General features: G+C 36.1%; 1 protein-coding gene across 4 annotated transcripts in view; it reads right to left on the reverse strand.

Moving 5' to 3' along the window:
* Nucleotides 1-2,988: 2,988 nt before the first annotated feature.
* grb2a (growth factor receptor-bound protein 2a) overlaps nt 2,989-18,872 on the reverse strand; it is a 34,459-nt gene continuing 18,575 nt past the window's right edge. Inside the window, exons 3-6 of one of the 4 annotated variants that reach the window (XM_039691703.2) lie at nt 14,027-14,124; nt 7,393-7,515; nt 6,777-6,945; nt 2,989-3,870 (exon numbers count right to left, since the gene is read on the reverse strand). In XM_039691703.2, coding sequence (XP_039547637.1) covers nt 3,685-3,870; nt 6,777-6,945; nt 7,393-7,515; nt 14,027-14,124 — 576 coding nt within the window. In that variant the 3' untranslated portion in view covers nt 2,989-3,684. Of the gene's footprint in view, nt 3,871-6,776; nt 6,946-7,386; nt 7,516-14,026; nt 14,125-18,872 lie in introns of all 4 variants that reach the window. The other 3 variants (XM_089134109.1, XM_039691702.2, XM_039691704.2) reach the window with 3 other exon arrangements.

Here is an 18,872-nt window from a genome sequence, read left to right on the forward strand (position 1 = left end):
ATGTCATGTGCATCCATAGACATAATATGTGTATCACCATAGCATGTAATATCTATCATGCACTTAAAATGTATGAATGTATATTCTCGTATTGTAAGATAATTACATCGTTTCTGCAAAGTATAAATAACCACAATATTACGCGTTATATCTGTGTTGCAGTTCTAAAAATACTTTATTTACCAAGATATCACTAGGGGGAGACAAATAACAAGTAAGTTAGAAACAGGTAGAGGTTGTTACCGGTCGGTACGCAAGGCAAGGCAAGTTTATTTACCACTGCACGTAATACATTAATTCAAAAACATTCATGGACATCACCCCAGTTATGTGAAAAGAAACAAATCGAGTCCTGTCTGTCCCAAGATTTGGCTTGTTAGCGGTTATTTTTAGTCTACCAAAAGATAACTCCAGTAGCATTCGGACAAAATCTCCCAATCAACGTTGGCGTCATTTTACAGCAGTTTTAGAGTAGTCACCATACGTGTGCCCAGAAATGAGCTTCCAATAGCAAAGATGACAGCATGTAATTTATAGGTGTGCAGGTGTACATAAACTCCAACATTATGGAACTGCACTTTTCAGACAGCAAACTGATGCTTTATGTGCATTTATGTTTACATATTGCACTATTAGGGGTTATGCTCAATTGCACTGCCGACTGTTTATTTACAGTACCAAGTGTTTAAATATAGCCTATGCATTTTGCAATATCGTACTTTAATGCAATCACTTTTCACTGCACTTTTACTTAGGCCTATAGCTTGTGTCTATAGGCTACTTTATTTGCATTACTTTAAATCTATTGTCTGCTCATCTTAGCCTAATTTATCTGTAAAAATCTGTTTATAGTAACAGTCATCTGTATATAATGTGCATTGTACATACCTAATATCTGTAAAATTTCTGTTTGTCATGTCTCTATATATTCAAGTTTAAGTTCAATACCTTTATTTGTCCCCTCAGTGGGGCAATTGATTTCACAGCATAGGAGCACACAAACTTACAAACATAAATACACATAGTAGGCTATAATAAATAAATAAGACATAGTGTAATAAAATAACATAATGCACATTTTAATCAATTCCAAGATGTGTAAGCTACGTTTCCCTCCTTGCATTTAGAAGAGAAACAGCAGACGGAACAAAGGAGTGTTTAAATCTGGTTGTTTTGGCAAATGGGAGTCTGAGCAATGAACCTTATGGTAAAAACTGAAACTGTTGATGTAAAGGATGAGAACAGTCAGTCAAGATGGAGTTTGCTTTCTTAAACAGCTGTTTTTTTTTTTTTTTTGTAAAGTTCCATTAAAGTTTCTTGTGATATCCATGAAACATATCCATGATACATATCCATGTCCTGCACTTATGCAACCATTGTATATCCTGCACTTGCACTTCTAGTTAGACCTAAACTGCATTTCATTTCCTTGTACCTGCGGTTCTTGTGTAATGACAATACAGTTGAATCTAATATTGTTGAGGTTTACTGCATCTGAAGGAATTAAACCCAAAACATTAAACTCAGCAAAAAAGTCCCTTTTCAGGATACTGTATAATCATTTTTCTTTTCTAAAACAATGTTCATGCTTGTTGCACTATAATGCTGAACAGTCCTTAAGACATTGACAGTTTACAGTCGGTAGACAATTAAAGTCACAGTTTCAATAACTTAGGGCATTTAAGAAACCTTTCTACTGACTCTGAAAAACACCAGAAGAAAGATATCCAGGGTCCTCGATCATTTGTGTGAAGAGGGACAGCCAGTGAGACAGGAACGACAGCTGACAGTCATCGCAATGTCAAACCACATGTAACCATGTGTCCCCCCAGACATTTTCAAGAACGTTTTTTTGCTGAGTTTACGTCTCATTTAAGTGGGCGACACAATTGAACATTACTAAAATAATTGAAGTTGCTACCAACAGAACAAATTACCTTGACAAATAGAAATGAACTAAAGGGCTAAAAGTCTATCAAACTTGAAAGGTAAAAAAATCAGCATCAAAAAGTGGCACACGTTAGTGTACACGTTGGATAGAATTATTTTAGTTTAACTTGGGCCACATAATGACAAAAGTAAAATAATAACAATAATAATAAAAATACTCAAGAGTACTTAAAAAAAAATCTTAGGAGAAATCTGAAATGACATAAGACACTGTGTACAGCCTGCAGCTTCAAAAGGAGGAACTCAATGCCCCCTGTAAAATGGGGTAATAATGCTTATTAGTAATCAATCTGAGCAAGTTCAGCCCTTTGTCACCACAGTCATATGGCATCATTCTACGGCACTATAAAGCAGATATATCCAATAAAAATAAATAAATAAATAATAAATAAAAATGCATTTGGTTTCACTGGAAATATCTTTATTCTGTGTAAAAAGGATCATCCAAAGTATCCAACATAAAGTTCCCAAATGGAATCACAGAGCCATTTTAAAGGGATTAATGAAATGTTTCAAATTTGTTACATCTGAAAATTGATCTGGCTACAGACGCTTTGGCCCCGTTACATCATTTTCAAGCTATACTGATTTAAAGGTATAGTTCAACCAAAAAGAACAATCCTGGCATCACCTTTACAACGTTATGACATTCCAAACCTGTATGACTTACTTACTACTGTGTAGCACAAATGAGGATATGTCTTATAGACCGTTTCACAAGATGTAAACAACACTGGTCCAGAAGCACTTCCTGTTTCAGTTTTTTAACACTACATAAAAGCTGGGATAAAATACAACCAACAGAACATTTAAAACTGAATCAAAAAGTTAAACAAACATCTGTAAGATGTTTTCTTTACATGTGAAATAAAGAAAACAGTTACAAACTGAAACAGGAAGTGCTTCTGGACCGGTGTTGTTTACATCTTGTGAAATGGTCTATACAGAAGAAAGTTGTACACATTTGGAATGACACGAGGGTAGGTAAATATTGCCCTACAAAGCAAAAAGGCAGTAACCCCATTTTTGGTCAAACAGTTGTTATTATCATTTTCATGACATTCAAAGCATCCTTTGTTATGTGACAAAACATCTTATCTCAAATGTGTGTCGTTTGTACAGCAACTGCAAAAAGTCAGAGTCATTTTTCTCAGTTCTGCACTCTGCGTAGTTACTGCCTTTTTGCTTTGTAGGGCAGAATAAAGAATTTTCATTTTTGGGTGAACTGTCCCTTTAAGAGAACAAGATGACTACATGTAATTTTACTATGGCATGAGATTATGCTTGATCACCCCACACCAAATAACATGGCAACACTACATTTGAAAACATGACAAAAGACAAAAAGCTAAAATGAAAAACTCACTATGTATTTTAACAATACAAATAAAACATTTCATGGTGCTTTAAAATGAATCCTGGTGCAAAACATTCCTTCAAATAGAATGTATTTTTAGTACAGCAGATGTCATATAACATGAAATCAAGTTGCATATAAAGCTAAGCTGATGTAATGCACAGTACATGAACGAAATTTCAAACCGGTATATTCTTCTCACACAGTCAATATTGCTTCATAAAATGTCAACCACTCCAAACAGCACAGTCTCTTTTTTTTCGGCCAATCGACATCCATGTCACAAATTGTGCCTTTTCTCTCCCCTCTGTGGTTTCCGTGGCAACCCAGCTGGAAGTCCACAAGTGCTTTAAGCAGGCAAACATTTTCTCGGAAAGTTACATGTTTTGATTGACAGGTGTGACATAATTGCGAGGAAACATTCCTGTCTGTCCGTGACAAGCCCCCTTCCACCAATTAGGATCTGAGTTGTCCAGGACCTGGATGAAATCCCCACGCCTGAAACCCAGCTCTCCATCCTCTTGAGGGTCAAAGTCAAACAAAGCTTGGACATATGTGGAATGCTGTGGAACAGAAGTTGAAATGTTGAGAATTATTACATTATGACATTGCTTTAAACTCAATCTGGCCTAATGTCTGGTTATAACTGCAATCATAACTGTAGATTGGAGTGACAATAAGGAAATCAAGGATAATATATATATATATATATATACAGTACTGTGCAGAAGTCTTAGGCACACTAGTATTTTCGCCTCAAAGAAATGGTTTTAAGCCAGTTATTTATATATTTTGTTGTAGTGTCTCAGTAGGAAATAAAAGTTTACATTTCCAGACATTAATTGTGCCATTAATTGTAATAATCCAGTGAAATTTTTGAATGCACAAGGATTCTGACAACAGCCAATGCTCCACACGGAGGTCGGATCTCACCATCATCGAGTGCATCTGAAATTATATGAAGAAACAGAAAAAAACAGAGACTAAGATCAGAAGAACTGCGGCAATGTCTTGAAGGTAGTGCCTGCCTGCCTGCAAAGCTACAGTACTGTGAAAAAGCACTTATGTAAAAATGCTGTAAATGAGAATGTTTTAAAAAAAAATGTCATAATCATAAATAGATTTTATTTATCAATTCACTTTTATTAGTTAACTATTATTAACTGTTATTAACTTTTAAGAGTTAACTAAATCCAATCAATAGGTGTTTAGTACCCTTTACGTTTAAAACAGCTTTTGTCCAGGTATTGCACATAGTTTTCAGTTTTGCAGGTTTTTTCAAGCGTCTTTGCAAACGTTGCCGCAGTTCTTCTGATTTTAGTCTCTGTTTTTTCTGTTTCTTCATATAATTTCAGATGCACTCGATGATGGTGAGATCCGACCTCCGTGTGGAGCATTGGCTGTTGTCAGAATCCTTGTGCATTCAAAAATTTCACTGGATTATTACAATTAAAGGGTTAGTTCACCCAAAAATGAAAATTCTGTCAGTATTTACTCACCCTCATGTTGTTCCAACCCTCTATGTGTTTATTTGTTCTGCTGAACACAAAGGAAGATATTTGGAAGAATGTTTTAATTAAACAGATCTCATTCCCCATTGACTACCATAGTATGTATTTTTTCCTACTATGGTAGTCAATGGGGAATGAGATCTGTTTGATTAAAACATTCTTCCAAATATCTTCCTTTGTGTTCAGCAGAACAAGTAAACACATAGAGGGTTGGAACAACATGAGGGTGAGTAAATACTGACAGAATTTTCATTTTTGGGTGAACTAACCCTTTAATGTCTGGAAATGTAAACTTTTATTTCCTACTGAGAAACTACAACAAAATATCTAGATAACTGGCTTAAAACCATTTCTTTGAGGCGAAAATACTAGTGTGCCTAAGACTTCTGCACAGTACTGTATATATATATATATATATATATATGGAGAGAGAGATAGAGAGAGAGAGAGAGAGAGAGAGAGATAAAGAGAGAGAGAGAGAGAGAGAGAGAGAGAGAGAGAGAGAGATCAGCATTAGGCTATAACTTTGCAGAGCATGAAAAATAAGGAACAATAATAATATTTTCATTATGTTTGAGAGCAATACAATCTCTGAACAAATGACACATCAGTTTAACACAGAAAAATAGAGACATAGTTACTTTTTTCCATTCTTTGAATTATCAGTCTACATCATTTTGTTCTGTGTATCAGATTAATTAATCGTGTCATTGCGTTCATGATCAGTTGTATATCAGTGTCTTTATTTGCACATATATATTTCACAAGACATAAAATATGTGCACATATGGGTCATGTTTGAAGCACTAGAGTATATTAAATATGTCCATAAAAGCTAGAAACGTGCTTGCTCCTGTCTGGATAAACTGTGATCCAGATTGCGAGTGTTAGTTTTCTGAGCAGGAACTCCTCTCATGCCCGCTTTGCATGTTGTTGTTACGTATTAAATATTGTTACAGTCATATTTCCCAAGTGTTTGCAGTCAAACTTCAGTTCTGACCACATTGTTGGGAAAATGCAAACAACACTTTTGTGCTGCTGTAATGATACACTTGCTGTTGCATGTCTGAACGCAGAGGTGAACGAAGAGCCTTTCATGAATTTAGAATTCTCCATTGTAATGCGATACATGTAAGACCATAATAAACATAATGAGTGCTATTTTTGTTTCATGTGCATCCTGTAAAAATATGTTAACACCTCAAAATTGTGTATTACCTCAAAATTGCGGATTCATGACCCTTTAAATAACTTGGGTAACAGGGTGGAATGATTGCACAATGCTTCAGCACGACAATTTTGAGGGAAAGTGCTGGTTTTACTTAAGTAATAATAATTTGTTACAATTATATAGCACTTTTTTGGCACTCAAAAGTCCTTTACAAAGAAGGGGATCTCTCCTCAACCATCACCAATGTGCAGCATCCACCTAGTCCTAGATGATGTGATGGCAGCCATATTGTGCCAGAATGCCAACCACACTCACCAGCTTATTGTTGGAGAGGAGAAAGAGTGAGGAAGCCAATTTTTGCCAGGATGCCTCTTTTTTCAAAGGACATCCTGGGATTTTTAATGACCACAGAGAGTCAGCACCTCGGTTTAACGCCTCAATCTAGTTTTCCCAGGAGGTCTCCTCAAGCCTGCTTAGCTTGACTGGGGAATTAGTCTTGGGGAACAGGGTGATATGGCTTCTAGCCATTTCACGGTTTATCATCAAGGGGAAAATCATCTAGTAAGTTATCATCTAGGGTGACAACTAAATATAAGATTGTTAGTTAAAATGCTTTTTAATACAATTGACTTAAAATCAATTGATTATATAAAAATTATAATGTTGCATGATTTATGTGTTGGTTTTAGTCTAAAAGGTGAGATTGTGCATTTAATGCTTTAACATTGTGACACCAGTGTGTACCGTACAGTACTTGTGGAATATTTCAGCACTGATTCAGTCCTACCTGTGGTACCTGTTCAATGTCCCTGAGGAAAATGGGCTGATTCCTGGACACAGAAGTGGATCGATGATAATCTACTAAAGAGTTTAACGAGTTAAATTTGACCACCCACAAGAAGTATTTTCCTGCTCCGTCCCGTAAGACTTTGAAATGCTGGACATCATTCCCAAATCTAAAGGAAAACAAAGTGTTTAAAGAATTACATCATAACCAGCTGCATTTATAGCACTTGGATATTGGAACTATAATAAAAACTATACACTGTTCAGTGTATCATGAACCCTGATGTCTGCAGCTATCTCTGGAGAACTGTTTGAATGATTCAGTGTTGGCCTAGTTTATATACCACACAAAAGAATTCAGAAGAACACACAAATAAAGTGCTGAAACGGCTTTTTTTTTTTTTTTGCTACACTGCATTAATTATTCATTGACATGCCCCTATTTACAAGAACAAATTCAATTACTGCATCAAAATTTCAAAACCAGAAGCCTTTGTTTTTAAGTGTTTATTACTAGGACTTCAGAACAGTCATATACAAATTGGCAATATTATTTGGCACAGAGAAATAAAATAGAGTAGGATAGAATAGAATAGAATAGAATGACATACACATACTTGACAGACAGTGAGAAGTCTCCAGGTGCACTCTCACTCTCCCTAATGAGAAAAGCTCCATCGTGTCTCTGTTTATTTAACATTTCTTCTGCTTTTGCCCGGGGAATCTTCCCATAAAACCAGCTGTGTGTTCAGAACAAATCAAAAAGCAATGGTTAAGATGTTAATGTACTGGTGACATTTTACTATATAAGAGTTTTGAAGTGGAAGGTTCTGCAAACTAGCTATGACACTGAGAAGCACATCTTTAAATGGGCACTACAGCTGTGGAGTACTTGAATTTAATGTTACTGTCGTAAATACCACTCACGCAAAGCGTGACATGACGGGTGTTACATATTCTGTATACAATAGTACATTGTGTTTAATTTGTTGTTTAATGAGATCTAATACTGTATATGTTGTTAGTAGTGAGAATTTTCATGTGATTAAATACATAGATCCGACAATTATCACCATGAACTTTAAAGGTTGTGTAGGTAGTAATTTTATAAAAAAACTTTTTTCCAAATTTGTTTAAACTTTCTATATATATATATATATATATATATATATCCATCAATACATAATTAAAATGTAAGTACTCTGATAAAAAGAGTATAAAAATCGAGTGACTCTAGACCGTTTAATCTGCACTAAACGCAGCTCATTATTTCAAACCGGGACGAAACAACGGATTGGCTTAGGCAACTGTCACTCTCTCGCAACCAAGGTAACCACCCTTTTGCCACACAGGACCTGCCCACTTGCGCGTATCCAGATACCTGTTCACATGCCCTTGTTTGAGCTTGAAGATGCAAAACTCAACGCATGTCCTCTTTTCCAAGAAGTGCTCCTTGCCCTGCACTTCGACCACCCCGTCCTCGGTAGGCTACTTGTCTCTGGAGTGTCAACATGACAACAAGACTTTTGCGTAAACATACACGCCACTTTCAAGTCAAGTGGTGTGTTATCTATACACATTTTGAGCTATCTGCATGTATCCGTGTATGTAGGTTACACACCGTTAAATGTCCGAGCGAAACGAAGCAAAATGTACAGTAGATCTACATCTGGGGAGCGATATTTTTTTTTCCTAGGATGGTAGGGGAAGACTCATAAATGCTATTAACCCCACTATCCTAATCAGAGTCAACAATGCTTTCATCATGGAAACTCTTACATGCAGAACACCATATATGTTATGAATCTTACACGGAATTCATCTTCATCCCAGTGTAAATGATGGCAATGGAAAAACGTGTATAATGCAACTTGTTTTTAGCTTTGCCTTAGGCTATAGATGACAAGTTCATTTTTGAATCAATAAGTATACCAATAGCTTGATGCTTGATAGTGAGTAAAATACATCTTATTTGTTTATCTTCATAATTATAAAATTAGATTTTTTATTACATGTGGTTCTGACATGATGTCACTACGTGCACTGTGCTCCTTCCTCTCCGCTCGTCTCAGGTAAATAATGCATCTTCAGCTCAGCTGTCGGAGTCGCGCGTTCATGTGTTTTGGGGGCATGGCTTTGGAAGGAGCCCAGAAGGGAGGGGGGGTTTTTTAAAGTTAAAAAGTTTTTTTTTATATATAAAATTCCAGCCTACAATACCTTTAATGGTCCAGAGGCAGAACTTTAGCCAAGTGTGTCAGAGGTTCTGGGTTCTAATCCCTGCTAGTTGTAGAGTTTATTTTCCTCATCAAAACCGATTGTTTATTCAGTGGTTGTATTTCAAGCAGGGACACGTTTTTTTGTGCATAACAATGCTGTGCACTCGAGACTCGGTCTAGGACTCGGCCTGGAGACCATATTTTAATGTACTCGGTCTTGTCATGGACTCGTGTGCATTTTGACTCGTACTCAAACATATTTGGAGTCGGGACTCGGACTTATTCCCGAGTCCACTCGAGTCCCATTCAAAATATGTAATGATTATTACTGTATCTTAATATTTCTTTAAATAATTGTTTGATTGAAACGTCCAATGATTGCTGACTTTCTTGTGTGCAACTGCGCACGACTTAAGAAGACTATAACGTTCGCGGCACGCAAATGCAGCAGGACCCAGGTCAGATGTGATGTGGAGCATCTAGCTCAACTATGTATTGAAAATGTCTGCCTTATCATCCCTAATTCAGTTTGCACATAAGAGCCACACAGAATTCGTGTGCAGTAATGTTGTGTGAAAGAGCACATACTGATTGTAAAAATTGTAAGTCATATTTATAATAAAATTACCTTTACACCACTATGTGGCCTTTATACCATTACAGTGTACATTATTCCATGGTATATTTGGTTTACTGTTTGAGTATGGTGCCAATTTAATTGTTACCACCAAATATTTTACATATTCTTGAAGATATCTTTAAGTCTGGTTTGAGACCCAACCTAAGGTTATCTAATCTCTCTGGTCTCGGTCTCGACTTGGACTCGACTCTCTTTGGTCTCGGCCTCAACTTGGACTCGACTCTCTTTGGTCTCGGTCTCGACTCGGACTCGAGTGAGCTGGTCTCGACTACAACACTGGTGCATAAGGTTTTGTGATTTCACCTTAACAAATATAGAGAGTCTCTTAATCTCCGCAACGGACTGAAGCACACGTCCGTGTGAAGACTGTGAGCATCACAATGGCAACGAGCACTTTGGTCACTTGATTTCAAAAACACACTTCAGATCGCCTCTTATTTAACAAACGAATTAAATGAATGCTCTGTTAGAGTTACCTGGAAATGTTTTATTTGTATTGGTACTAGGGCTGGGTAATAAATATCGATTTCTCGAAATTAATCGATTCTCATTTTTACGAACAGATATCGATTCTTAAATTTTAAGAATCGATTAGTCATCCTGTTTCATTTGAATGAATGGGACATTGTCTCGCGGCTGCGCGCATCCAAAAAATCGCAATAATCTTTGTCCCTTGTTACTATTGATATGAAACAAAGTCTCAATTTTCAAATTACGTCCATTTTCTTTAGAAATTCAAAAACATAAATAGTGTTTTTGCGCTGTGGCGAGAGATCGCTCTGGACAAGCAGCAGCGCTGATCTTTCTTCCGGCTTAATAATACCAGTTACAGCGCCAAATAAACATGAATGAGCATCTGAAAATGTGTTAAAAGATAGAGTACAACTTATCCAAATCCGTATCACGTCACATTGATTCAGTCAATCAGCGTTTCAACCGTGGAAAGACGTCAGTTAAACAGCTTGTAATCAATCATATTTACCTCAGAAAACCCACATAAACTCGTTAGTCAGCTAGAAAAAAATAACTCTAGAGAGGAACATTTTGCTAAATATATACACCATATTACATATGCATTATAATCTTAATGTTCTTCAATATTTAATGCATATTTGAATAAGCTGGCAAGTTTTTATGACAGCCACCATTTAAATGTTTATATTTCATAAAATCTTCTTATTATAAAAATAAATAAAAGTGTAATTTAAGAGATTCATTCCTTATTACCTTCATATTTGAATAAATCTGGCAAGTTTTTATGACACCCACCATTTAAATGTTTATATTTCATATAATCTTATTATTATAAAAATAAATAAAAGTGTAATTTAAGTGATTCATTCATTATTACCTTCATATTAGGCTAATGAAGCCTATAGGCTACAACTAGACTCCCATAGTTTACAGCATTAGTTAAGAGATTTGATTCCCTTGAGAAAAAAATGCCATTTATTGTAACTGATATCCAAAATAATCGATATTGAATCGAATTGAATCGTAATCGAATCGAATTGCAAGCTTGTGAATCGAAATCGAATCGAATTGTGAAATTTGTCTCAATACCCAGCCCTAATTGGTACATCCGTGCCGTGAGATGTTTCAATGGTGACATATCACACCCGCAAATTTTCCCCTATGCTCGTGTCTGACTCCTCGGTCGGTCAGTCTGCCGTTTCCTCTTTCTCTGTTCCTCCGACAATACTTTCCTAGCTTTCTGTATCTATGCCGGCTCAGCCATGACGATAGTGTGACAAACTCCATCCCTCTCTACCTTGTTCCTGGATGGGGGTGTGTATGTGTGCGAGACGGCCGCCATTCAACCCGAAAGAAGTCATATAACCATTTCAATAACTCTGAAGCTGTTCAGTTAAGCTAAGCCAAAAAAAAAAACTGCATAGAATCCCTTTAACAGTCCACAGTCCATCAGCATTAGCCTGTTGGATGCTTTTATACTTTTATGCTTTCATACTTTTAATTATAAATTTCTTTTTCTTAATAACTAATACTATTGTACTTCTATTTTTGTTGTAAGGTGACCTTGGGTGGCCTGAAAGGTGCCTAAAAATAAAATGTATTTAATTTAATTTTTAATTTTTTAATGAATAATAATAAAAGAAAACATCTGCTGTGTCCAGGTTTACATAACGAACAGGAAAAAAGAAATTTAACTTAAGTATTTATTAGACATCTTGGGCCCTATTTTAAGGATCCAAGCTCATGGTCTAAAGTGTCAACTGCACTTAGGGTGTGTCCGAATCCACCGGTGCATGGTCTAAAAGGGTTGTCCCATTTCTCTAAATGAGTCACGGGTGTATTTTGGGTGTAATGTGCAATAAAACAATCAGAGTCTCATCTCCCATTCCCCTAAAAAGCCAGTTTCGCTCACGCCATGGCGGATTGCTATTTACATGCCGGAATTTGCAAGCGGAAAGACTGAACGCATCTCCAGAGAGGAAACGGATCTTCTCGTGCACAAAGGGTTAAATCGGGCAAGCAGACCATCTACGGGACAAGCCAGATTCCACCATATTTTTAGGTAAACAATAATAATCTTTTACATTGTAATCATTTTATTTTTAATGTTTGGCATGTTTGAGTGCTGCTGCTGTGCTAAAGTATGCACATTGTGCATCCGCCTATAGGCGCATATTACTAATGAATCCTTTAAATAAATAAAAAAAACCTGAAATAGAGTGTGCCATTGACCAGCAAAAACCTGGTCTAAAGTTAATGGCGCAGTCTTGTTTCCTCAAAATAGCAACCCGCCAACAATGCACCTGATCACACCTCATTTTCGGACCAGCACACCATGGGCGAACAAGATGGGCACAAAGCATTTGCTATTTAAACAACATGGCACAGGACATGAAAATGATAACTGTGTCAGGCTGAAACTAGCTAAAACACTTTTGTCGCGCCTGTTACTGTTATAAGAGAGGCATGGAATCATACTAGATAGAGTACTAAATTAGACATTACATTGACAATATGTAATAAGAGCAGACTTTCAACTGCTGAGTTTAGCATATGGAAAAAAAAAAAGAAACAACTAAAGACCTTCAAAAAATCAAATTCAACATTGCAATTTTAAATATGTATATGCAATTTTAAATATGTATTATTTTCCTACATACACTAATGTGTCTTTCTTCATATAAACAATGAATTTTGGGTGAGTTCACCCAAAAAATTAAAATGATGTCATCATTTGCTCACCATCAAAGAATTCCATTCATATTTGAAACACAATGAAAATATTTTTCACTAAACGAGATTGCTGTCCCTACAATGAAAGTCCATTCAACCAAAACATTGACACGTCTTGCTAGAAGCATGAGAACAAACCTCATTGGTACTCACTGAAGCTCAGAACAAAGCCCGTTGGCTAAGAAAGTGCAGATGAGCTTCCGTTTACCATATTTAATTTATGGGCGTTGATCAATGTTAAATCTTTATTAAATCTGTTCATATACAGTGATTGAGTCTTTTCAGAAGACTAAATTAAACCACTGGAGCCTATCTATATGTTGAACCACATATAGATTACTTTTATAATGTCTTTAAAGGGTTAGTTCACCCAAAAATGAAAATTAAGTCATTAATTACTCACCCCCATGCTGTACCAACCCCGTAAGACCTTCGTTCGTCTTCGGAACACAAATGAAGATATTTTTGATTAAATTTGAGAGCTGTATAACTACCACATTGGCTCCTAAGGGACTGCCTCTTGACGGCCCAGAAAGTCAATGAAGAAAATGTTTAAATATCCCAAGTGACTACCGTGGCTCAACTATATGTTTATCAAGCGACGCGAATACTTTTTGTGCGAAAAAACAAACAAAAATAACGAGTTTATTCGACTATTTCTTTTCTTCCTTGTAGGCCAGAACGAGACTTCCTTAGATTTCCACGACGCATGCGCGAGATACACAAAAAGTATTCGCGTCGCTTGATAAACATATAGTTGAGCCACGGTAGTCACTTGGGATATTTAAACATTTTCTTCATTGACTTTCTGGGCCGTCAAGAGGCAGTCCCTTAGGAGCCAATGTGGTAGTTATACAGCTCTCAAATTTAATCAAAAATATCTTCATTTGTGTTCCGAAGACGAACGAAGGTCTTACGGGGTTGGTACAGCATGGGGGTGAGTAATTAATGACTTAATTTTCATTTTTGGGTGAACTAACCCTTTATGTTGAAGCTTCAAAGTTTCAATTGCTTAGACATTCGATGGACAGCCAGAAATCAGGTTATTTGTGTTTCAAAAATGAATAAAAAGTCTTATGGGTTTGGAATGACAGGAGTGTGAGTAATTGATTACAGAATTTTAATTTTCAACTGAACTAACCCTTGTAATGATGGTCTTTTTGGTGACTTAAAAGTGCAAATACTTACGGGTGTGGCTTCATTTCAATGTAATTTTTAGGGATGAAGCCTTCTTTTCCATTGAGTTCTGCCTTGTACCAGTTCTGGTCACACTCCTCATTTAAAACCTGATGGTAAAACAATAGACACTTCAAAACTTGACCAGCATTGTTGTCATTACACAGTGTCCACACAGTAAACCTCAAATCAGCCCACAGAAGACACTTCCCTCTGAACACAGAGAAGCTAAAGAACCAATCGTTTCACTGGCTGTGGTGTTTAAAACCTCTATAAATAGCATACAGGAAATATCCATCATTTCAGTTTTAAGCCACACATAACATCCTGTATACATAAGACTTCTCTGGCACTAATGAGAAATACATTGCACACTACCCAGTTTTGTGGAATTGCAAAACTGAACCAGATGGATTGCGCAAAAAGATGTGGATCATTACCATCAGTTCTGATGGCTGGGATTTAATATCTCTTTCATAACTGAATAACCATTTGTGGTAATGACCATCACCTTCCAATATGAAATAAAGAGTTCATTTCTGACCTGTGGACAATCTCAGAGGTGGAGGGCTTTCAGATGAAGTCAACAAATATGAAAATGCATCACTTAATGTGATTATTTTAGGCTAAAAGACACTCTCTCAGTCATGCTTAAGTATGTTAAGACATGCTTAAATATGTTATGACACATCCTTCTAAGATGAATGGGAATCTTATCCTATAGCCTGAACGCTCTCATAACTCTGAAAGATGGTCTCCTCATCCCTTTCTATCTCTGTAAACAACCATTAATCTGCTCTCACACCCACCGTGCTATGGCGCCTCTTTTCTCTGCCTTCAAGAAAAATAGACACATTATAAACAAGCCAAGATGTCAAATTCCAAATATAAAAAAAGAAGGGAAAAATAATTAAACAAAGAATAAAAAAAAAAAATTAAAGTGGGTCTTGGTGGGAAAAATGAACAGTCTCTGTTATAAAGAAGACAGACTTTTATTTTGTATTTTTAAAATACTCTCACTCTAAGCACTAACAAATAGAGAGCGGAAAATAATGTTTTATTTGTCTTTTTTTTACTCTTGTAATCTTGGTGTAAAAAGAATTCAACATTTTAAGGAATCTCTGTGTGGGTGCAGAAGAGAATTTGCATATGCAAAATTTGCCCCAATTTCGTCTCTTTCCAGTAAAACCCCTAGCAGGGGTTGGGTGAAAACTGGTATTAGACATTCAACATAGAATCAGAGCAAGCTTTGTTAAAGCCAAAAAGTAATACAGCAGACAGATAACTGAATGTGATGTCCAAACCAAGTCCAAATGCTAAAACGGGTTTGTGGTTCAGACATGTCAACCGGCCAAAACCACTAAATCTCAATGCAAAGGAAATCATATACTACCAGCAGCATGCTTGCCCACAGCTAAGCACTGTTGCTAGGCAGAAAGAGCATAGCAACAGAAAGAGAGTGGGAAAGATGTTCAAACGGTAATAGAATACAGGAACAGTTTCGATATCGATGGTGCATTTGCACCCATATAGAGTACAGAGAGACGGTGTGTAGCACGTAACCTTAGGCATGACAATAAAACAAAATAAAGTATTTCTTCCATGTTAATATATAATAGTTCACCCATAAAAAAATAAAAATGTCATTATTTACACAACCTCATGTCATACCGAAATAGTTTGACTTTCTTCTGCGGAACACAAAAGAAGATATTTTGAAGTATGTAACCACATAAGATATTTCTGCAGTATCGCTGGCCACTAGGGATGGGCAAAAGTATGAGTACTCCGAAGATCTCATCAGAAATGTCGACAGAGAAAAAACACAGAACAAGCAAACCACTCACAGTAACGTTAACTTCCCCGTAGAGATGCACCGTTATGAACATTTTGCCCGATACCAGTAACCGATAATTCTTTATACATGAAAGCCTATATATTGGCAGATAAATCTACATCCAAATTTTTATATTATTTTTGAGATCCTGATTACAAAAACAAAAGTCGCCATTAAAAGCATTAAATGTCCAAAGCACACAATTATGATGCATGCTGCGCTTAACAGTATTTTCCTCTTTTTTTTTTAAGTCATTCCAATCATATTTCAAGCATAACATCAAGCGAATCGTGAAGGGTCTCAGCTGAAGGTCAAGGAAAAAATCCTTTATTTATTGGCTTTGATATTTCAGCCAAATTTTCTTATCGGGCAGATAACAATAAAATTAAATTAAATTAACATATATCATCCGATACCGATATGGTGGCCGATACATGTGGTGCATCTCTCATCATCTTCTCTGTCTTGCCTACACCACAACAGTACCTCAAAAGATACAGAGTCTTTACTCCTATTGGTACTCGCCACATTTGCATAAAATCAGTCACCACAAGTTGCTGGTGTTTATCGAATCTCTGTGAAATTGAATAACTTCTGGCCATAGTTTTCATGTTGCGCCTGGTTAAGACAAGACAAGAGCAGTGTAGATTCAAGAGCAGAGTCACAACACACGGCCTCTTGTCAACCAGCTTTCTTGTAACATTGACAAGCTCTGTCCCTAGAAATCAAAACAATTCATACTGACACACAAACACACACAACCCCAGGACAAGTGTGTGACTCAAGCATATTATAAAATGTATTTATTTAGTTTTTATTTATTATTATTAATTGAGAATTTTTACTCCAAAATCTGGTTGCATGAGCATTGGGAAACGAGTAAAGAAAAATAAAAAATATAAAAAAAAATATTAGCAGTTACATGGCAAATATGGACACATTAAAAGAAATGTGAGAGGTATATGTGATCCCATATATTTTAATTAAGCAGTATTTATGTTTTGTTTTTTTTAGTTTTTTTTCTATTTATTTATTTTTTACCCAAATCCTCATTTAGGTCCTCTTCTCTTTTTTCCTCATTCTCCTCATTTTTTTCAAAGGAGATTTATTTATAACTAGGCTATATAACTCATTACTTATAAACACTTATTTTCTTCCTTTCGTCAAGTTTTAAAATTTTTTTTTTAATTCTACACAACCCATGTAACCTAAAATGAAACCAAACTAACACTTTGTATGGCTTGGCTTCAATCCTAAACTACCGGTGTGCCCTGGAAAAGTGTTTATTGTGTTGTGTCTTGGTCATGATTTTACCATGTCAAGGAGAAACTGCTCAGTGTTTGGTTTAAATGTCTAGACTTGAGCCTTGTGGTGCAGGACTGCCATTGGCTCATGTGAATATCACATTATTACTCACCCTGCCTAGAATAAACAAACAGATACAGAACAGATAAACACCATGAAGCATAGTTGTGATAGAAACATAAACTACAACTGACCAAGACTATCTAGTGCATAACTGTATTGACTTATTGGATTCTTCTTTTTAGAGTTATATTTTTGTACTTTTTACGGCTGAATTGGATAGGACTGTGTAGTGACAGGAAATCGCAGGGTGGAGAGAGAGGAACAGGACAGCAAAGGATCTTGAGCCGGGAATCAAACTCGGGTCGCCAGAGACGCAGTTAAGCCATATGTCGGCTGAGCTCGGCTCAGACAATTGGCTTCCAACATGGCTCATTCTTTTAAAAATTATTCTGATTTATTGTTTTATATGCATATTTTATAGCATAAAACTGTTTTGTTTTTGTTACTCAAGCTCCAAACAAAAAGGTAAATATAAGATTAAGTATTTAATTAAAGTGGTCATCTAAAAATAATATACATTCTAGGCCCACATGGCTATTTAATTTTTTAATAAGTATAAAGTATTTTTAAAGTAACAAAAATACACTACCATTTAAAGGTTTGGGGTTTGGGATTTTGAAAACTGTCTCTTATGATCACCAAGACTGTATTATTATTTCACCAGGAACACAGAACACAGTAATAATGTGAAATTACTCATTTAAAATAACTGTTTTCTATTTTAATACATTTGAAAATGTTAAAACTTTTCAGCATCATTAATCCAGTCTTTGGTGTCACAAGATCCTTCAGAAATACTCCAGTCTTCGGTGTCACAAGATCCTTCAGAAATAATTGTAATATGATGATTTGCTGGCTCAAATCACATTTAACATTATTGTATACAGCGTTGAAAACCATTGCTGCTTAACAGTTTTGTTTACTTATTCTTTTAAGGTTTCTTTGATGAATATACTGAGTTCTAAGGTTTTGGTCACACTGCACACCCAATCTAGAAAATGTAGGTCATTAAATTTTTCTAGGAAATATGGTCCGGTGTGCCTAGAGCACTTATGAAAGACGAAGGAAGCATAATGCTCATGAGACAAAAATGGAAAATTAACATACAGGCAGGGGGCGAGATTTTACAGGATCTTAATTCAGTCACAATAAAAATACAGGCAAATCATATTAGGCTAATAATATCCTCTAATTCCAGAGATTTTCACCTCATGTCTGGCATACCCTGTACAGCAGGCCTATATATCTCAGATTATTATTGTGTTCAAGGGCAATGGAGAGCTGATACTGGTTGAAGAGAATGTAATCGCCTTTAGCGGCTATACTAGACAGCACCAATTCAAACTTAACATAAGAGTAGTAGCAGCACATAGTGCAGTATTTTCCACACCAAAAAGGATCATTGACTTCATTCATGTTCGATGTTCAATTTAATGAATCTGTGCATTGCATCTCATTCCTTGGTAAATAAATAAATGACACCACCAATGATATCAGACTTGACATACTTCACACTCGTTCATTCAACAGTTGACGGTCATTCAAGTTATAGCGATCCAAACTAGATAACGATGTGGGAACACAACCTCAACGAAATTCAAAAGGGTGAAATAACAGTACCTTTACCCTCCGCAGTAGTTGATTGGGAGTATT

The sequence above is a fragment of the Pimephales promelas genome, chromosome 8 (genome assembly GCF_988280905.1).
Source record: "Pimephales promelas chromosome 8, fPimPro1.hap1.1, whole genome shotgun sequence".
In the NCBI taxonomy this organism is placed as follows: domain Eukaryota; kingdom Metazoa; phylum Chordata; class Actinopteri; order Cypriniformes; family Leuciscidae; genus Pimephales; species Pimephales promelas.